We start from the raw sequence: 19229 nt of genomic DNA on the forward strand, positions 1-19229 counted from the left end.
AATGAAAATTAAAAGATAAAGGCAGAGTTTCAAATAGGTCTGAATAATGAGTCAGTCATAATATGATGTATGTTCCAACTATTCACAGAATTGCTCATCTTGTATGAGACTGTTTTCAGTACATCCAACCATAGAATCATTGATTGTAATATACAGGATGGCTGACATCAGATGAACCATAAACTGGTAACATCCAATTCACTGTACCAGGGCATTATAAACTAGAATACTTCATGTTTTAAGAAGTGTTTTTGTTTAAAAATCCACAAGACACATTACAATACCTCAGTCGCTGGTTCTGAAATAAAGACATTTAAGTAATACTGGCACAGCCTTAGAGAATAAATAAATATTGCAAGGTGATGATGGAGTTCTAGAGCAGTGGGTACCTGCCCATGATTCCTCACTAAATCAGTTTCTGTTTTTAACTGAGATATTATAGGGCAGGGAAGCCCCAGGGAAAAAGCACAATTGAAGCAACTCGCTTTGCATCACTTAATGTAGGGTGATGTAGGCTGAGCCTTGGGAATGTTTTTCTTCACTTTTTCTTCACTAGTTGTGAAATATTAGTAGACACAAAGCACCTGAAAGATCAACATTTGTTTTTAAATTAAAATGTCCCTGGGATCCTGGACGGGAAAGGATGAGAAATCACCTTTTAGAAAACATAACAATGCAAAATAAAGCACTGTTCAAAATTCATGCAAATAGTTTTAAACATAAAAAGATCTGCTATAAAGCCGTAATTTCATTGCAGTTTTAGGAAATCCTGTCTTCTTAACAGTTAGAAAGTATATAACTCCTGCCTACCTTGGCCAGGTCGTAAAGCTTCACAGCCTCTTCAAATAGGCCCTTACTTTCAGCCACTGAAGCTACCTTATTGATAACAGCTCTTGTATCTCCAGCAAATTTGTCGATAACACCAGGCTGAGCAGTGAAAGAAAATGGTTACAGTAAAAGAAATGGCATTCTGCAATTGGTTTCAATTATTTGCATAATCCCACTAAAATTTTTCATGGTAACTAGGTGACAAAGCTTATTTAAAAAGACCATCAGAATGGCACACTGAAGGGTTGGTGCAGGAATTAGAAATTTCACCTACAGTGCAGCAGCACCGAGCAACTGAGACTGGGTTAAGGGATCTCATTCACTGAGGATAAAATGTCACACCTAAACCTTGCTAACCTTGCTCAGAGATTAGTTAACGTGATCATTGGGTGTTAAACATGTGATAATTAAATCAGAGTGCAAAAAACTGGATTTTTTTAACAAACAGAATACAAATTACATATCTAAAATATTAGTTGCAATTACTATTTACAGTATTGTTGGTTAAAAAAACATGTTTACCACCAACGCCTAGGTAAGCACTTAAGACTTGTAAAATATATAGAAGTCATAGACAGACAAATCTCGAAAATAAGCGTGTTGAGTAATTTGCTTTGGTCAACCAGTTAATTTATTAATCACAAGTAAGGCTTACATTAACACTGCAATGAAGTTACTGTGAAATTCTCCTAGTAGCCATAGCCCAGTGCCTGTAGGTCAACGCCAAATGAGCTGATTACTATGGATGTCAATGATAAAGCTACAATAGTCCTCAGTTTCCTTACACTTTTTTTGAAGTGACTCGATTTGCTTTATTATTGTCACATGTATTAACATACAGTGAAAAGTATTGTTTCTTGCGTGTGATACAAAGCATACCGTCCATTGAGAAGGAAACAAGAGGGTGCAGAATGTAGTGTTACAGTCATAGCTCTCGAAAGATCAACTTAATGCAAGGTAAGTCCATTCAAAAGTCTGACAGCAGCAGGGAAGAAGCTGTTTTTGGGTCGGTTGGTATGTGACCTCAGACTTTTGCATCTTTTTCCCAACGGAAGAAGTTGGAAGAGAGAGAATGTCCACGGTGCTTGAGGACATTCAATTAATTACGTTGGCTGCTTTGCCAAGGCCAGGCCCATGGTCCAGATCGGTACAGAATGACCGCCACTGCTTGTGAGAGTGTGGGGACCACAAGTAGACAGAACAAAGTTGGCAGCAATGTCCAGTGTAGCCAGGTAATTGGTACTCATTCACCATGCGGGCATGACTACTTGGGCATACAGTTGAAATGCTGTCAGCATCCATTGCTGTCTTCAGAATGAGAAAATGGGAAGAAAAAGAAACACAGCAAAATAAAGACAGGCCAGTTTGAAGCCTTGGTGGAACTACAGACACCTCTAAAATCATATTACACAGTTGGATGCAGCAAAACCAGTTGCCCTAACTTCAGCCTACAGATCATTAGAAGTAGTAACCTTTCAAAATGACATCTTTAAAGAGAACGGGGCAAAAATATCTAATGTCACCTTTACCTTTCGACTGCCATCTTTCTCTAATCGTCCAAGTAGCATGTCAAACTAGAAATAAAGAATAAAAAAGTTAATTTTAAAAATAAACAGAATATACCATAGTTTTTGTAGAAAGTCTGTTAGTACAATGCTTACCTCTCGGCTTTCAATGACAAGCTCACTGACACATCTCATGAACATGTTTTCTCCATGACTGTCTGTCTCATTTCTGCACGAAACAGCAGACAGAACAAAATAAGCCTCAATCCAATGTGACAGCTGAGTTACCAGAGCATATTGTGCAGGTTGAAAAGCCATTTTCTAGTTGGTCTCTCCATTTTTCCTTAGCACCTCTGATTTATTCTGATTGAAATTGTATCATTAACCATGGCAGGCAACCAGATGAACTTTATCAACTCCTTGTGCAATTGAACACGCGCTGTTCATTTACATGATAGTGGAGAAACTGCTTCTCAATTTATTCCATGGTCATATCATACACAAATGTCTGTGTGAACTATGACATGTTTGAAATATAGAAAGCTGATAATTGAAGAACTGTGTGCTGATTGATAAAATAATTTCATACCCATATTAAACACTATATAAATCATCTGCAGATGAAACATTAATGAGCAACAGAGGTCATTTTCCACTAAATTAATGAATTAATGATTACCCTTCTGTGATTATCATCCAAAATACATGGACAAGACGCTCAAAGAATTAATAGCTGCACCTTTATTTGTATCTGATCCCAAAATAAAACTGCCTCATAAAACTGAAGATATATTATAAATGGATAGAATTTAACACATTCAAGGCTATCTTGCCATCCTCGTAGTGATGATCTGCTATTTTAAAAGCCCCTCAGTTTGCCCCGCTGATTAAATTACTCCTTTCATATACATCTTTGGATTTCCACCACTTTCTGCAATAACCTCGTTTATCAACATACATTCACATTGTCCCATCAAAATAAAATTTGTATGACGATTCAGCTTGTAGTGCACTTGAAAACGTTTCACATGAATTAAAAAATTGCTTTGCTATTAAAATTATAATTTGCTAAAAGCAATAAAGCACTAAACAATGCACCTGAATGTTCCAAAATTGCAACTGGCAGATATTCGGAAATATTACCTGAGGAAATAGAAATATTGGAGTGCCTCTCTTGGATCAGTGTGCTCAAACTTTCTGGTGTACAGCATTAGCAGACGGATGAAATTAAGGCGTCGCATTGGACGGGGATCAGCACTGTTCTGACTCACTGTTGCAAGGTTATAAAACTGAATTATAAAAGGTTGAAAAGTATAGCAATGTAGAAACACAGTTTAAAAAAAATGAAACCAGATATTCCTTTAAAAAGAAAGCAATGCGACTGGCCAGGAAAATCTCAAGAGAATGTCAAAATCAGTCACAAAGAAATCAAGTTGAAGGTGCACGAGTGTAACTATTTTGAGAGATTTATGATGAGCAGAAGGCCCAAAATCAATTACATATTCAAGAGAACCAGCTCTTGCTACAAAAACATCATACTCTGAACTGGAGTCTTAAATGTGGCTACTGGATATGTCATTATAATAAAGATGGTTAAGTTTTGAAAGCACCTAGGGACAAATACATGGCATGACAATCATCTTGCCTCATGTTAATATTAATAATTTTGAAGATGCCTGCAAACAATGCTCATCTATTTACAACAAGGCAACAGGAGGAAAAGTCTTGAGCAGAGTACCAATAATGCGGAAAATTCCATGATCGGTCTCATGAACAAACTAAACATAGCCAATGACTTTGGAATAGCCTAGGTTAATTGTTAAAAGTAAAACTGACTCTCAATTTTAGTTACCAAGTCATTTTCCACCGTGTAGAATATCCATCCAAATCACTGGACTGGAAAACTAGGAAAATTTTTTATTAAGCAACCTGAAGATTGAGTTTAAACACCTCTCAATTTTATTGGTGCAAAGGATATTGAGGTTAAACCCTTTTGACTGTACTTAAGTATGATTTCTGGCAGATATAATTCATCTCCATGGTTGTAATGTAAATCATAGAATCACCACATCAAAGAATCTCTACAGTGCAGAAGGAGGCCATTCGGCCCATCGAGTCTGAACTGACAATAATCCCACCCAGGCCCTGTAACCCCACGTGTTTACCTTAAATCCCCCTGACACTAATGCCTACCAAGAACCCTCCCAATGATTCAAATGATTGAGACCATAAGGAGCTGAGCTAGACATGGCAAAAATAATCCACAGGTTATACCTTAATGCAGCCAATGCAATTAGACTCAGCACCCTAGGGATGGGATAAACTTGAAAGAGTTCCTGAAATTGAAGTTTGCACCCCAGCTAAACCATGTATCAGAAGGAGGAAATGGGAATTGGTTGTGATTAAATCCACTATTCAGTAACTAACAGCAGTCATCATTCAAACTCAAATGTCAACAACCACTTGAATAAGATGCATGAATGTGCTTGGCATACCAATTCCTAAGGGTGATAGGAAACGAATAACAAATTTGATTAGAACTGAGGCCTGCGTCCAAATGTTCTGAGCCAAAGCTTAGTTTGTACAGTAAATCCTCTGTGCTTGTTGCGCAAACCCAGTCAGTCCTGTTGTGGGAAAATCACCACTTCGGAGTCAGACTTGGAGGTTCAACAAACAGTTTTATTCGAACAAAGCTTTGGGAGAAGCGTTAGTACTCCACAGTACAGGCAGTCACCCTTTCAACTACACAATGGTAGTTGAGCATCTTTTATACATTGTTAGATAATAGACAGTACGGACATTAGTCATTAGCACATCGTTACACATTGAGTAGACAAGTACAGACATTGACAGCACATTGTTATACATAGACAAGTGCAGACATTGACAGTTATTACATCGTCGTACATAGAGTAGATACATTTATGCAGTTATGTCCCTATCAGTGGCTGATCATGTTATATACAATTATGTCCCCCTATTAGTGGTTGATCTTGTTATCAAACTCACTGTTTTGGGTCTGCTTTTATCTCAAGTTTAAGGTGCCTCAAGATCTGACCTGCTTCCTGCAGTAATTTAAACACTACAGGTTTTAACTCTTTGTGTACCGTCTGTGCCCAAAATCAGTGCCTCTTCATGTCTTTTCCCAGAGTCCATTCTGTGCCAGGTAACCATATTGTGTCCTTTAACAGTCCCACTTGGGTGATACGGGCAGTTCTGAATACAGAGTTAAAGTGATCTTGGCTGGAAGTTAATCAAATGCATCAGGTTTAAAGGATTAGAGGGACAGATTCTTTAGTATAGAAAGATAAAGGGTGATCTAACAAAGATCTTAAAAATGATGAAGGATGGATACTGAGGAACTATTTACTCTGATAAGGATTCTGGAACAAGGGAATAGAAGTAGGGAGAGGTCATTCAGAAGCAAGATCAGAAAGGATTTTTATCAAATGAAGCACAGTAGAAATTTGGAACTCTGTGCCCAAAAGACTTGTGGTTACTGGGTCAATTGGTGCTTTCAACTCAGATTCATATATTTCTGTTAGTTAAGAACAGCAAAAGCTGTGGATAAAGATGGAAAATGGAGTTTAAATTTAGCCCTGAGGATCTGATTAGCCTACACTGCTCCTATGTTCACCTATCACACCGCTGCCATCAAATCCATAAAATCAACTATTTGAAAGCATTGTGTTACAGATATAACGTCATTAAGTACAGGCCATGGAGAGATGCAGAGAAGCTTTACCAGAAAGGTGCCAGAGATGAAGGATTTCAGTTATATGGAAAGCCTAGAGAAGCTGTGTTTATCTTATTTTTAAAAGCCCAAGGGGTTCAGAAGAGATTTAACAGAGGTGTTTAAAATTATGAATTGTGTTGATGAGGTAAACAAGGAGAAACTGTTTCCACTGGCAGAAGGACAGATTTAATAATAATTGGCATCAGGCAAGGAAGATGAGAATTCATCTTCATGCAACAAGTTATAACCTAGAATGAATGGCCTGAAAAGGTAGTGGAAACAGGTTCAACAGCAACTTTCGAAAGGGAATTGGATGTATATTTGGAAACAATTGCTAGGCTCGGAAAATGGGACTACAGCACAGTTCTTACACAGACAGAGGGAACTCCTTCAGTGGTGCATGATTCTGTTTCCTCAACAGATTGTGGTATTTTGAGCAAAACCAAGATCTCACTTCAGCACTATTAAAAATATACTGGTCACATTAGTTCTTTTTGGGAAAGGAAAGTTGGCAGTGACTGAGATTATGCCAAATTCTTAAACTTCTTGTTGGAGACTTTAATTGAAGAATGCCAGCAGAATGCGAATTGAAAACCTATTTCAAACCATTTAAAAGGACCCACAGAGGACAGTTCCAACACTGTACTTACACAGCTGTGCACTTTGGGCAGATGATTTCAGAAGAAGTTTTAACTCATAAAGAACCAATGCCACATGCACGGCATGACACCGCAGTCGATCCATACGGAAAAGAAAGGCAATAGCTGCCTCAAATTGGGCTGTAAGGAAAAGGACTTGGAAATACAGGAAAGGATGTTGGTTTGCTGAAAAGTGAGATTCACCTGGAGGGAAGAAGGAAAGAACATATTCAGGTTCACAATGAAAGATTTGACTAACTGCAACTTTTTGGATCAACAACTTTGGGAACATTGAAAATTAATCAGCACAGAAGTTGTCTTTATTTCTATGATTCACTTATCGTAATTAACGTAATAATCAAATCGCCCTGAATAGAAACAGAGCAAAGCTGTAATTACGAGATGGCATGAATAAAAGCTTTCCACATATGAAAACTAGATGAATTGTTGATAGGCCAGAAATCCTTGCAATTACTAAGACTAACAAATACTGGTTTTCCAGTTATCAAAGCAATTGAGCTGCAAATGATGCACTCTACATCTTTTGTTGTACTTAAAGGGAATATACTAATTTACCAAAGTTAAAGGTACTTGTTAGTTTACAAAAGTTGTAGATAGATTCTCCAGAAGTGATTTGCCTGAAGTTCAAAGTAAAATGTAGTTTTATTAAAAATCATTAAGTTAACCCTAGTGCTCACCAATGCACTATTGAAACCTGTGACATTAAACCATACGCCCTTTCTTCAAAAACTGCACGCCATCTGAATGAACTAATGTGATGCACTTCACCTAGAGCATCTGGAGTACTAGCTAGCGTAGAGACTTCAATACACAGATTGCCAGGGTAAATGCTTGCAGACAGCTGGGTCTGTCAAATTAAAAAAGTGTTTAGCACAGGAAACTTACCATATTCCTCCAACAACTGGCTTTGCAGTTGTGGCAGGGTTTGCCTATCCTGAGGAGAGCTACTGCCATCATCTTCAAAACAGACTTGATTCAGCTGAAAATATTACATGAGAAAACACTTAGTGCAACATAGAATCCCGACAGTGCAGGGAACAGCCATTTGGCCCATCAAGTCTGCAACAACCATAATCCCACCTAAACCCTATCCCCATAACTCATCATATTTACTCTGTTAATTCCCCTGACATGAGGGTTAATTTAGCATGGCCAATCCACCTAACCCACACATCTTTTGCACTGTAGGAGGAAACCACAACACCCGGAGGAAACCCACAGGGAGAATGTGCAAACTCCACACAGACAGTGTCCCGAGGCAGAATCGAACCTGGATATCTAGTGCTGCGAAGCAGCAGTGCTAAATACTACAGCACCGTGGTTAGCACTGCTAACTCACAGAAAAGTATCAACAAAAATAGGGAATTTCATTCACTGGATATGACAAATAGGGTAACAGTGTCCCACATGATCCAACAATAATACCAAATCCCTCGACTGGTCTGATATTTCAATTTCACACGTTATTTATTCTTGTGTTCTGTGTTAAGTGACCAATTTAGTGTTAAATTGTGTAGCCTGTGCTTGTGAAGAACTAGATTAAACTGCACAAGCCAAAAGCACTTTGGATCTTTGCAGTCAACACAAAAGCATTTTTTAACTAGTTACCTACGCTGGAATTAATTTTAGGTTGGCGAATAATTCTGTTCTTGTACATTATATCTTCTAAATTCTGTATTTATGGAAAGCATCACTTTCCAAATGACTAAGAGATATATTTCAGGTATTCATTTTCACTAAGTAAATCAATGATTAACAGAGGAAAAAAAAACACTTGGGGAGATAAACTTGTAGTTCCAATGTAATTTCTTGATCAAAGTTATTAGTATTACAGATGTCAACATATTAATATTACTTGCCCCATTACACACTGATTGGCAGTGCCTAATGAAGCTTTCAACTGTTTGATGCTAAACTTGGTAATGAATTACTTCATATGGTCACTGGCAGAGAACTAGGACAAATAATTAAATTGAAACAAGCACAAATTGCATTTTATGATTGAATTCTGGATGACCTTGTATTTTCAACAGTCCAATGATACTTTACAATGCTGTACTGAAAATACAAACATGGTACACATCCAATTATTTTTAAACTGAGCAATAGTCACAAACCTTGGGAAGAAGGAGGACATAAATCAGGTCAACAGTCAGGTGAAAAGTATTACCGGGTTTGTCCACACTGCTACCCTTCCAGTCATACATGAAAGAAAGAAAGAGAATTAAGTAAGCACCAATACCTTCAGCCAGAGATAGTCATCTGTCTTATCGGCAATTTCACTGTGGTTGTCAGTAATATCGCATCGACCAATCAGGCAATAGACTGCTCTTTTATATGGGTCTGTGCTATTCCTCAGGGCACGGCGGTAATGTAGGCGAAGTTTGTTCTCTGTTGTGGGAGGCAGCCTAGGAAAGACCAAACAAGTTCAAAGAGAAAAAGAGAAGTCAAGAGCCAGAGAAATCATTTTGAATATGTGCAAGTAAACACACTAAATTTTCAATCTCTGTATTCTTACCCAAAATACACAATCATTTCAGTTGAGCTTTATAGTACTTTCCCATCATTATTTTTCTGTTGAAATGTTCACATCCAAGTCAATGCTGGTCTGCAAAGGACCACTCACCATCCTGACTTTTATCCTCTTTAGGTTCATACAAGATGCCTTTGAGGGATTGTCTACGTAGCATCCCCAATTTCCTTTTATTTAAAATAAAACAGTTCTAGGGTAAAGTAATTTTGACTGTTAACCTTTCTCTCTGCTTTCATTCTGAAAGAGCAAATACCGTTCCATTTACACAACTGTATCACACCATCAGAATATCTCCAAGAGCTTTGAAACCACTGGGTAATATTTGAAATTATACCCATTTGAAAGATGAGCACGCTACAAGTTGAAGACGTATTTTTAAAAATTATTCCTCTCATAATCTATTAAATTAGAGCAATTAAAGCAAGGCTCATTGATTTTATCTATTATCTGTCAAAAATCTCGAGTTTAATATAACTCTTACCTTCTGTCATCACCCTGAACATATTCCTGGAACCAATTGCTAAATTCCCCCAGCTGATGTTGCGCACGATTCACCACCTGCATCGCTGCCATTAAATCTCCACAACGCAAGCAATAGTAGATGAGGGCCCAAACTGGCTGACCTTCAACCTCACCGTCCTAGATGTTAAAACACCTTTCTTAGAACATTATCCAGTGTGATTTTTGATGAGTATTTATAATACAAACATGTTATCAATAAACAAGAAAACAACAAAAATAAGTAGCTCAGAGTTTGTATCAACAGATTCTGTGCAACAATCGATAATTTTTGGTTTTTAATTGAAGTGGCTCAGTATGTGTGATGTATTTCCATCTCTACAAATCCCTCTATCACTGACCATCACATAATGCAGTGTTCCTATATCCCATCAGTCATCCTTGAAAGAAAAACGTACAAACCCTCCAACCCTCTCTCTTCAGGTACCATGGAAGAGCGTTAGTGATCTTGGACTTGTGTGTGGGTCCATGGTTATGCAAGGAGTTCCATTGGTTTGTCATTGCCTTCTGCAGATGACTAGGAAACTCTCCTTCTCTTACTGCCTGCCGACGGCACATTGGAAGGGTTTAAAGTTGATAATCAACCTGTGTTATGAATGCACTTTTTGTGGCCATCAAGTCCTGGCGTGGGACCTGAATCAGGAACTTCTGGCTTAGAGGCAGGGATTCTACCCACTGTGCCACAAGCGCTGTCCTTCTTTAACTAATTAATTTAAATCCATTGCATCACTTCTGTTCAATTACTGGCACTATATCTGGAGGTGCAACTAGTAGATGATGATGATGCATTGAATGTGCAGACTGATGGGTGAAGCCGAGAATGAGGCGTCCCCTATGTGATTTTGGGGAAGTGGAAAAGGATAGAGCAAAATTGCAGGAAATTCACTGGACATGCTCAAGGGATTTCTCAACCACATTGGGGGAAAATCCTTGATGAAGGAAAAATGAAGGCATTAGAGGCATAGTTATGGATGGTGGAAATTTCAGAACAGATGCAACAGAGAAACTGGAAGAAAACAGATTCTTTACAAAAAGCACGGAAAGAGCAAATGTAGCCAAGGTCCTGAGGGAAGTCAGTAGACTTCATGGGAAAAACTATGTTTGACACAATAGATTAAAGTAGCATGCATGACGAGTCCATTTTTACACGCTGCCCAAATTGCCTTGATCATTTGTGCTGATGCAGGAGGACATTCATCGTTCATTAATGTAACTTTGTCTAATTTGCAAGGAAGCAGAGAACGTGAATTTCCTTCATTGATGTCAGTTCTGAAAGGACATATTGTGTACACCTAAAATTTTTGGTGTAACTGGGTGCAAAGTCATTATTTTAAAATACATTTCTCCACACATGGGACAAAGCACATTACAGATTGTTTAAGGGTGCCAAAATTATTTTCACATGTAAAAGGATTAAATTGTGAGCTCTAAGGTGCTCTGATTGTTATTCTGATTTTGGTTCATTTCACAACAATTTTGACATTTTGGCTGATCCAAAATCAAATTTCAGGATAGATTGCCTGTGATGTGATCTCTAAATTTTGTCCCGAATTGTTGGTTACTCCTTAACTGTTTCAGGAATTTCCAGGTGTGAACAGAACAAGTTGCAGATTGCAAAACCGGCTTCAGGTTCCATCTCGGTCCTCAAAGTTTCAAACAGGTCCAGACTTCAAATATCTCACACTGATGTTACATACTCCAGATTGAAAAGCCGACCACGATTCTCCTATTGGGGCCCACAACTTTCCTGGCGGGTCGTGGTGAGAGATGCGCATTTGCGGCCTTGAACAGGGATTTATGCATATGCCAGGAATGCATGTGTGTTTCCCAAAGCCAGTGAACAGTTGCCATCCAGACCATGCTGGAAACCGGCAGGAAGGCAGGTAAGAAATATCAATCTTTTCAGCATGTATTTTAAATATGCATATTTGCTCATTACTGGAATCTTTCAGGTCCTGATTGAATCTCCCACCCCACCAGGTGTACTTCATTTCGGCAGGGTTCAGACTAGCTCTCCACGTTTGGGCAACTAGTGGGAGGCCACATTGGAATGAGGGGGAGGGGTGGGGGGAGGCAATCTGGGCCCCCAGAGGGCTGGGCAATGGGAGGGGGGTGGTGCCCCTTAGGTATGGGCACCCTGGCAGTGCCAGCCTGTGGCCCCTGACTCTGCCCAAAGGGCAAAGTGTCCATGCCCAGGGCACCTTGACATTGCCCAGTGAGTATTGGGCAGTGCCAAGGGGACAGGGCCTACTGTGGGTGGGACCCAGGTGCGATTGGGGTCCTGTTGCCACTCTGCATTGGGATCTGGCTGGGATGGAGGGAGGGCATCAATTGGGGCAGGCTGGGGGTGGTCTGCCCAGGGAAGTGGGGGGAAAATCGCCATTGCACGGGCCTACCACCCCCCACAAGCATCAGGGCACTCCGGGCTGTGGGGAGTGGGGACTGGGGACTGGAGGGGCGGCACTGCAGGGGTCCCAGGCTGGCCAGCAAATGGGAGGTTGACAACTTGAGGCCACCGCACATGCGCAGAGTTCCAGAACTGTCAAACTCTGGTGCAAATAGGCCCCGTCCTCTGGGGTTTTTAATGAAATTTCCCTCTGGGACCTCTTCAATACACGAAGTGGAGATTCAAGTGAGAAGCTGAACCGAGAACAGGCTGGATTTAGAACGGAGTTCCTGTGAATTCAGCACTTTTGGAAGAATTGCCACCCCCATTTCAACCCAATCACTATTTTAGAGTTATCATAGATACTGTTTAAAAAAAAAAGCAGCACGACAAAAAAAGCTGCTTTTAAATATATGTAGCTAATAGTCTAGGCTTTTAAATAGTGATTTGAAATTCCTGAATTCCTTTACTGGTAACTGCCTTCAGATCCCTTTGGGAATACTGCAAACAAATTCAATGTGTCTACCACATTGTTTTCTGAATGATCCCCAAAACAATGATGCTGAAAGAGTTACAATTTCTAATGGATGAGAGTGCACAAGTCTAAAACATGCAGCAACTAGAAGTGAGAATAACCATCACTTTCACATGGTTCATACAGCTAGTCTTTAAACTTTCCGCCAACACTAGTGTTTTCCTTTGACCTTTAAGTCCAAGTCACAGTGGCTCCACCATGCTTAAGATTATTTCCAAAAAACCTTTATTGTATTTGAAGTTTTGCTTTGGTTGATAAAAAAAATTGATTAAAAACAGCAAAATGAGAGACTTGGGAGATTAAAAATCCTGAACCTTAAAATCAAATGGTTATTTTATTCATTTATGTTTTAATGTTGAACAAAATGCAGAAAACATTACCACTATTTTGATTACAATTACCTGAAGTCCTTGCAAAGGAGCAGGCAGCTTAATATTAAGAAAGCTACGAACTAGTTGGTAAGTTCCAGGTACACCACCTAGTTGAGCCTGGTGCAGGTTTCCATAGACTGTTGCCATTACATAGTTCTTGTAGCTATGAATGAAAGTAAAGAAAATGAGTCAGGCAATGGGTGGCACTGGAACTTAAGCTCCAACTCTATCATGGCCTTGAGCAAATGGTGTTCAAATTAACTCCATTTGCTCTGAATAACCAACAGCTATGAAACAGTTCTCAGACATTACTTTGTGTAGTTGAGAAATAATACAGAAGATACTTTAGTTAGCAATATTCCTCAATAAACCTCACCTCTGCTCCAGAAAATGTAAGGCTTGTCTTACAAATGCCATCTGCATCTCTAAACTGGTACGGCTCTTCAGTGCATCAGTGGCGGGTACCAACATGACATCAGTCATCTGCTTCACCATGGCCCACAGTTCAGAGACATTCTACAAACAAATTAGTCAAGTGAGTGCAACAGCCTTTTAAAATTCATTCATGTGATTTGGGCATTATTACCCATCCCTAATTGCCCTTGAATTGAGTGGCTTGCGAGTGCCAACCACATTGGATCTGGAGTCGCATGTCAGTCAGATGGCAAATTTCCTTCTCTAAAAGACACTGGTGAACCAGATGTATTTTTCTGACAATCAACAATGGTTTCATGGTCATCATTAGACTTTTAATTCCAGATTTTTATTGAATTCAAATTTCACCATCTGCCATGGTGGGGCTCGAATCCAAGTCCCTAAAACATTACCCTGAGTCTCTGGATTATTAGTCCAGTGACAGCACCACTACAACACTGCCTCCTGGAAAATAATGCTTACTTTTCTTCCTGGAAACTTTACATTATTAGAGCAGGTATTTGTACTGAATAATACATAATACATACCTTTCAAAGATTTTTTCCATTGCATTTCCAGATTTTTGCAAATGTTGCACAATTACAGTCTAAAGCAATCTTGTGAGCAGACAAGATATTCTTTTCCTCAGCCCTATGTTTTAAAATCTATTGTTATTCTTTTTAGTGCTCCATTCCACTGTATGAGATACTATTCTCAAGCCAAAAGGAAAGAGTATGGATCTTCCACTGGATATGTTTATGACACAACAGAGCTGAGTGCATTTCACAACAAAAGAACCCACTTCACAGTCAAGATGCTAAACCATCACCAGGATTCAATTCCAATGATAGCCAAAACACAAACTTGTGCCTCAATAATCTACAGCTCACTTCAGCAACCATAAGCGTTGAATAGAATAAATGTCACAAGACGCTAATGTGCCTTGCACTGAAGTTTTATGACCTGACCAGAATAATCGGGGCCAAATCGAGCACTCTCCAAACATGCAAGATTCTTAGGCTGTAATGAATGGCTGTTAGGTGGATGGGTCACTTCCACCCGGCAAATTCATCAGAAACGTTTCAATGTTCAGGGTGCTACAGGAGCAAGAGAGACATGCTAAAGAGACAAAGGTGAACCGTAAGCAAACAAAACAAGTATAGAAAAGGGGCAATTAACTCATTGCATTTCTTCAGCTTTCAGGCAAATTTAATATCACATTCCAACAACACACTGTCTCAGAGGCACACTGACCTTAAAAAGTTTTAAAAAATCTGGACTACAATAACAACGAAAAGCAAGCAAAGCACATTTTAAAACAATTCAACATTTTGGCCAATGTTTGACACTAAATGGCTAAATACCAATGAATACGACAGTTGAAACTTTTAGATCTGGGTACCTTGTCATCCAAAGACTCAGCTACAGTGCTGCAAAGGTCTCCCAGGCTGGGCTGTAGATGTCCATTCACTACCTTCTCATTATATACATAGATCTACGATGAGCAGAAAGGAAAGGCAACATGGTAAACGTGGTTTTAAGACAGAGGGATCTTGCAAGAATATCAAGGGAAAAAAAACAGAAGTGAACAAGATATGTAACAGCATCAGAAAACTGCAGCAGGCGACGGTGCAGAGGGACCTCAGGGTCCTTGTGCATGAGTCGCAAAAACCCAGCCTGCACGTGCAGCAGGTGGTCAGGAAGGCTAATGGGATGCTGGCCTTCATAGCGAGGGGGATTGAATATAAAAGTGGGGAGGTCTTGCTGCGGCTGTATAGGGCATTGGTGAGGCCGCAGCTGGAGTAGTGTGCAGTTTTGGTCGCCGCACTTACGCAAGGATATTTTGGCCTTGGAGGGAGTGCAGAGGAGGTTTACTAGGCTGATGCCAGAGTTGAGGGGGTTGAGCTATGAGGAGAGGCTGAATAAACTAGGCTTGTACTCGTTAGAGTTTAGAAGAATGAGGGGAGATCTCATTGAGACGTATAAGATGATGAATGGGATGGATAGGATAGAGGTGGAGAGACTCTTCCCGCTCAGAAAGGACAGTAGGACTAGGGGGCACAGCCTCAAGATAAAGGGGGGGCGGTTTAGAACGGAGCTGAGGAGGAACTTCTTCACTCAAAGGGTGGTGAATCTCTGGAATTCTCTGCCCGTTGAGGTGGTGGAGGCTGCCTCGCTAAATATTTTTAAGACGCGGGTTGATGGGTTTTTGATAAGCGAGGGGATTAAGGGTTATGGGGAGAGAGCGGGAATGTGGAACTGAGCCACGACAGATCAGCCATGATCTTATTGAATGGCGGGGGCAGGCTCGAAGAGCTAGATGGCCTACTCTTGCTCCAATTTCTTATGTTCTTATTCCTATTGCCATGTATTTAACAGTTGTAAGAACAGTTGAACTGTCAGTGTTCACTGTCATTAGTCTGTGAAAATGACAGCAATTTCTGATGTCCACACAGTTAATAATTTCAGTCAGCATATCCTTGATCTTCCACAGGGTGCACTGTTGTAGTCAACATAAACAGAAATCAATTAGAAATCACTTATTTGCTTTTTACAATAATAGTTTCTCTGTAAAACAAAATCTGCACCTTGTCGAACAAGGTGTAACAGGCTTTTCAACTGTGTACTAAGTCATGATTCTTGCTGCACACTCCCTCTAACCCTAAGAAACAAATTTATATTTGTGGAATATCAAATCTCCATTCAATCATAAATTACATAGATCTTTAAAATGATCATTTTTCTTTAAAGTTTACAATGCTAAATCTTCCATTTTAATCCTATGGGTAGATCTCAACTTTCTTCCACTTTCTCTCAACATTTTGTTGGTCTTCCCCTTCAATGTATTTCTTCCAATTATTTTGTGGTTGCTCATCCTATTGGCCATTTTCTTTGTCAAAATGTTAATTGATCCCACAGCATGGAGTTGGACTGTACATACAGATGAACAGACAATAAAAAACACATGCTCTCTTTAAAGTTTAGTATGCATCTCGCCAGACCCACTGTATACAACAAAACTCAAAGGAAAAAAATCTGCAAATGTCTCTTGCGACAAATCCCACACTGAGTGGAAGTGACTAAATACCATTTCAGTAAAGCGATGGTGTGAACCTCCAGAACTGAAAACTTGTCTGACCTCCAAAAGGCTCAAACCAGCAGATACTTTGCATTTACTTACCTGCCGAGCGTATGCCACTTCCACACTGTCCATCACACTTCGTCCTGGTGGTCCCATTTCACTGACAAAACTTGGCTGTCCATAAAAATGAATAGCAGACATTAAGCATTACTATGAATAATGTTTTTACATCAATTTATGGACCTTCAAGCCAAGAACACCTGCTTGATTAAAAGATAAAAGTGTACAAAGAAAATTCCCATTTTGTACTTTCTCCTGAACTTGTGACTTATGTCTGACAGGAATCTATAAGGATGCAGTACTACACACTGCTAGTATATCAGAGTCTTAATCTCTCTGTTCCTGGAGTAAAGAATGCTTGAGATAAATTCCACAGAAATAGAATGGGTGTGGTGGAGGGGGGGGGGGAGGGCAGGTGCAAAGGAGGGAGAGAGCGAGCATAGGCTTGAGCTAGCAATGGGACTGTGCATGCCAACGAGTGAGCTTGGGAGAGTATGTTTGCTCAGTGTCAACCGTGTGTTTGAGTGAGGAAGCATATTGGAGTGCAGAATGACTGTGAGCAGTGAATGGGTTGCGGGGAAGGGGAGGGGGGTGCGGGAGAGGGCAGAAGAGGAGGGCAGAAGAGGAGGGCAGGAGGGAGGGCGGGAGGGAGAGCGGCAGCAAGCAATAGGGGAAGGTAGGTTGAGTAGGTGCAGCGCGGAGAAGGAGAGTGGAAGGGTAGAGTGTGAGGGGAGAGCGGAGGGAGGGTGAGCGGGGAGAGCTGGGGATGGCAGGGACTGACAAAAGGTGGTGAGGGACGAAGAGACTTTGCCCAGGAGTGAGTTGGATATACATAAGCACACTTCCTCTTTCACACTCGAATGAATGTATTTATTACCTTTCTAAAATTGTCATTTTATTGTTGTGACTTTTTTGTTCTGAAATCTGTTACTTTCATACATTAACTTTATAAAAAAATCATGTTTAGTGTTGTGTCAAATTTTACCTTTTTGAAATTTGCCCCACCACCATTATTTTAAATGAAACAGAATCGAAAGCTTCAGTATCGAAAATATTTTACTGCATGGTGATTTGTTTAACAAGTTTGTTTTACAAATTTTCAGAAATTTTAGGATGGTAGAGACAATTTCCCTACTGATATTTATTTTTGCTGAAACTGGATCGAAGTGTGGAATTAACAGCATCGCTTATTCTGTATCCTAACGTTCTTAAGCTGCTTTGCAACTTACCTCGGCTTCCTGTGTGAAGTCAAGAGCATCCTCCCCTGATGTCAGGAGGGTATGGAGGATCTTCTGCTTCTCGTGTTCCCATTCCACCAGCATGGATTCCCAGTGATATCTCTCTGCCATTGCAAATGTCTGTCAAAACAATACAGAGAACTAAGAAATGTTTTTGAACCACACTGAACACAAGAGAATGGAATGTTTAATACAAATACAGACCAGTAAAACTTTAGGTGTGGTCTTAAATTACATTTGAAATATAAATGCCAATCAGCAAACCATGCAACCTTGATTCATCTATTTTTGATGAACACTATCTGCGATTATAGGTCAAATAATGCTCTATAGTAGAAAAATGCCTTCATCTAAAACTTATATTGATATGAAATCTTGCAAATATATTGCAAGTCTGAATGATGGAGTTACTGCAAGTTGGAACGTTAGGACTGCGAGAGACAGCAACACGAAGACTTAGAGACGATGAATCATCTTGTTTTTCGATCCTTAACATGTATCAATAAGAGCAAACATTTAATCACATTCTTTGGAAGGTATTCAAAACAAGATTAGATTTTGCCATTACCAGATTATAACACCGTCGCAGTTGTATTACAGTTGCTGAGTTGGTGTTAGCTTTGGGGACTTTTCACATTGTCCCAATACAAGTGATTTGAACACTCCCTGTTGGAATCGAAGTTGAAGATTGGATAGCTTATTCTAGCAATTACAAAGCATTGGGCTCTAACTCTTCAGGAAATACATAACGGTTATAACTGTTGGAGGTGAGCATTAGACGAGCAGCTTGTGTCATCCATTTTTTTATTATCCATTCATGGGAGATGGGCGTCACTGTCTGGGCCAGCATTTATTGCTCATCCCTAGCTGCCCTTGAAACCGAGTGGCTTGCCAGACCATTTTAGAAGGTAGTTGAGAGTCAACCATATTGCTATGGCTCTGGAGTCACATGTAGGCCCGACCAGATAAGCTTGGCAGATTTACTTCTCTAAAGGATATTAGTGAACCCTGTTAAACATGGTGGCAGAAACTGTTTACAAATACACGACTTGTGAAGGCATTCAAGATGACAATCCCCTTGCATCATCTTGAAATTTCTAGCCAATGGTGTTGTTTTCTCTTGGATTCTCATGTGATTTCCATCTGGCATTTGGAATGTAACTTACAGCTGGAAACCTGAGTTCTGATAAATCTGAAATATTACCGATCTAAAATATTAACGCGGTTTTTCTCACCACAGATGCTGCAAAAGAGAAATTCAGATCTGGCAGCATTTTCTGTTTTTAACTGCTGAAACTATATTGATCAAAGTTTTATTTTATATCGTCCAGGATCAAGGTGAAAATGTATTCTTCCCTGCTCC

The 19229-nt window shown here is 39.8% G+C and overlaps 1 protein-coding gene across 3 annotated transcripts in view; it reads right to left on the reverse strand.

Moving 5' to 3' along the window:
- The window catches only part of nup93 (nucleoporin 93), a 128042-nt gene that overhangs the window by 18149 nt on the left and 90664 nt on the right, over positions 1–19229 (reverse strand). For all 3 annotated transcript variants that reach the window (XM_080187122.1, XM_080187119.1, XM_080187123.1), the window contains 13 exons: positions 17858–17986; positions 16668–16742; positions 14889–14981; positions 13449–13588; positions 13103–13235; positions 9743–9900; positions 8971–9136; positions 7614–7707; positions 6720–6911; positions 3477–3603; positions 2490–2562; positions 2358–2402; positions 811–927 (listed from right to left, as the gene is read on the reverse strand). In XM_080187122.1, coding sequence (XP_080043248.1) covers positions 811–927; positions 2358–2402; positions 2490–2562; positions 3477–3603; positions 6720–6911; positions 7614–7707; positions 8971–9136; positions 9743–9900; positions 13103–13235; positions 13449–13588; positions 14889–14981; positions 16668–16742; positions 17858–17986 — 1542 coding nt within the window. The remainder of the gene's footprint in view (positions 1–810; positions 928–2357; positions 2403–2489; positions 2563–3476; positions 3604–6719; positions 6912–7613; positions 7708–8970; positions 9137–9742; positions 9901–13102; positions 13236–13448; positions 13589–14888; positions 14982–16667; positions 16743–17857; positions 17987–19229) is intronic.

This window comes from Carcharhinus amblyrhynchos, chromosome 4 (assembly GCF_965287045.1).
Source record: "Carcharhinus amblyrhynchos chromosome 4, sCarAmb.v2.hapA, whole genome shotgun sequence".
In the NCBI taxonomy this organism is placed as follows: domain Eukaryota; kingdom Metazoa; phylum Chordata; class Chondrichthyes; order Carcharhiniformes; family Carcharhinidae; genus Carcharhinus; species Carcharhinus amblyrhynchos.